General features: G+C 33.0%; 1 protein-coding gene across 1 annotated transcript in view; it reads left to right on the forward strand.

The window, feature by feature from the left end:
- Positions 1–1,917, forward strand: part of LOC106526513 (neutrophil collagenase) — a gene marked incomplete at its 3' end in the record, with an annotated part of 30,031 nt that overhangs the window by 7,692 nt on the left and 20,422 nt on the right. Inside the window, 1 exon segment of the mRNA XM_014021134.1 lies at positions 1,483–1,631. Within this exon segment, the coding sequence (XP_013876588.1) occupies positions 1,483–1,631 (149 nt within the window).

Consider the following 1,917-nt stretch of genomic DNA (forward strand, 5'->3'; position numbering starts at 1 on the left):
ACTATAGACAAACCAATAAAATTTGACAGAAACTACAGAAAAAAACTATAGAAAAACATTTGAAAAACCATAGACAAACTAATAAAAATCGATAGAGAAGCTACAAAGTATAGAAAACTATAGACAAACCAATAAAATTTGACAGAAACTACAGAAAAAAACTATAGAAAAACTGTAGAAAAACTATAAAATAACTTTTGAAAAAAACTATAGGCAACCTATAGAAAAAGTAAAGAGAAACTATAGACAAACCAATAAATACTGACAGAGAAATGACAGAAAAACTATAGAGAAACTGTACAGAGAAACTACAGAGAAAGAACAAATTACAGAGAAACAACTGAGAAACTACAGAGAACTGACAGAGAATTTATAAACTACAGAAACAGGTTCTGATGATTCAGGATGCCTGAAAGTTATTGATTGACTGGTAAAGAGTGAMAATTTGCCTGGGCTGTACCTGACAGTCAGATAATACTTAAATTTAACTTAGCAAATTTTAGGCATATAAGATACTGTTTGACTAATTCGGCTGCAAATATATTTATGAATGCTATGATCATGTATTTTCTCACATCACTTACTGTTTAACAAGTTGGGGACAGGCAAACTCATCAACCCTAAAGCCTGTGGAGATACTTTATAAACAGACATTAAAGATCTTAAAGAAAAAATCTGTAGGGTACCATCGTTGTAAGATTTTAACAAAACATCATTTGTTGAGTCGGGAAAATATGATTACGTTTGTAATTATTTGTCAGTTTTTTTTTTCTTCTTCTTTTTTTGCCACGTCAGTAGAAAACAAAACTGAATGTTATTTGTCTGTTTTTTAAAATTCTGCATGGTCTTGCACCTCCTCCACTTGAAGCTCCTGTCACGTTGTTGTCGGTAAGGACCACCAGAGCTACTGTAAGAGGAGATCTTGCTGTATCTCTTAGATGAAGTACATTTGGTCAGAATTATTTTTCAGTAAAAGCTTCACTTGACTGGAATAAAATACCAGAAAGCATAAGAACCAGTGGATCCTTCAAATTATTCTTAAATGCCTTAAAATCATGGCTCCTGGATAATCTACTGTGAAGACACTGAGTATGGGATCCTTTTATCCATTTTGTATTTTAATGTCTTACCTTCAATTGTTGTTGTTGTGCTAAATGGCTTTTTATTATTTTTAATCATGCTTTTTGTTATGTTTTTAGGATTTTTTAAAAATGAAAGTAACTTGTTGATTTGTATGTGTTGTATTTATATCCATAGGACCTTGAGGGACTACAGATGAAAACTAGCCTCCATGGCTAATTGTGGCATTTTCTGTAATATGCACTGTCCCTTCTTAAATAAACAGACAACAAACAACAATAATTGATAAATTCTCTGTTAATATGTTCAGATTATTTACATTTTTATTGGACTGTTTGAATATATACGACATGTTATTTCACTGTAAATCAATTGAATGAATAAATAATATTTAATTTACAGGATTCCAGATGAACACCTCCCGTTCCCAGCTCCACAGATCAACAGAGTGTTCAGGGCAGCACTGAAGCTCTGGTCAAATGTTGCTCTGCTTAAGTTTCACCGGAGGAAATGTAAAAATGCTGACATTAACGTTGCTTTTGTCAGTGGCGGTGAGTTCTGAAGATCTAAAGTCTATACTTAATTTGGGCAGCACCGTTGTCAGGAAGTAAAATGTGATTTGAAGGACTAACTTGACAGAGCGGGAAAAATAAGTATTGAACACGTCAACATTTTCTCAGTAAATATATTACTAGAGGTGCTAATGACATGAAATTTTCACCAGATGTCGGTAACAACCCAAGTGATCCATACATACAAAGAAATCAAACCATAAATGTTCAGAAATGAAGTTAATCATGGAAGAAGAACCTCAGCTTAGCCTGTTAGCCTTTGGAC

This window comes from Austrofundulus limnaeus, unplaced genomic scaffold (assembly GCF_001266775.1).
Source record: "Austrofundulus limnaeus strain Quisiro unplaced genomic scaffold, Austrofundulus_limnaeus-1.0 Scaffold279, whole genome shotgun sequence".
Classification (NCBI taxonomy): domain Eukaryota; kingdom Metazoa; phylum Chordata; class Actinopteri; order Cyprinodontiformes; family Rivulidae; genus Austrofundulus; species Austrofundulus limnaeus.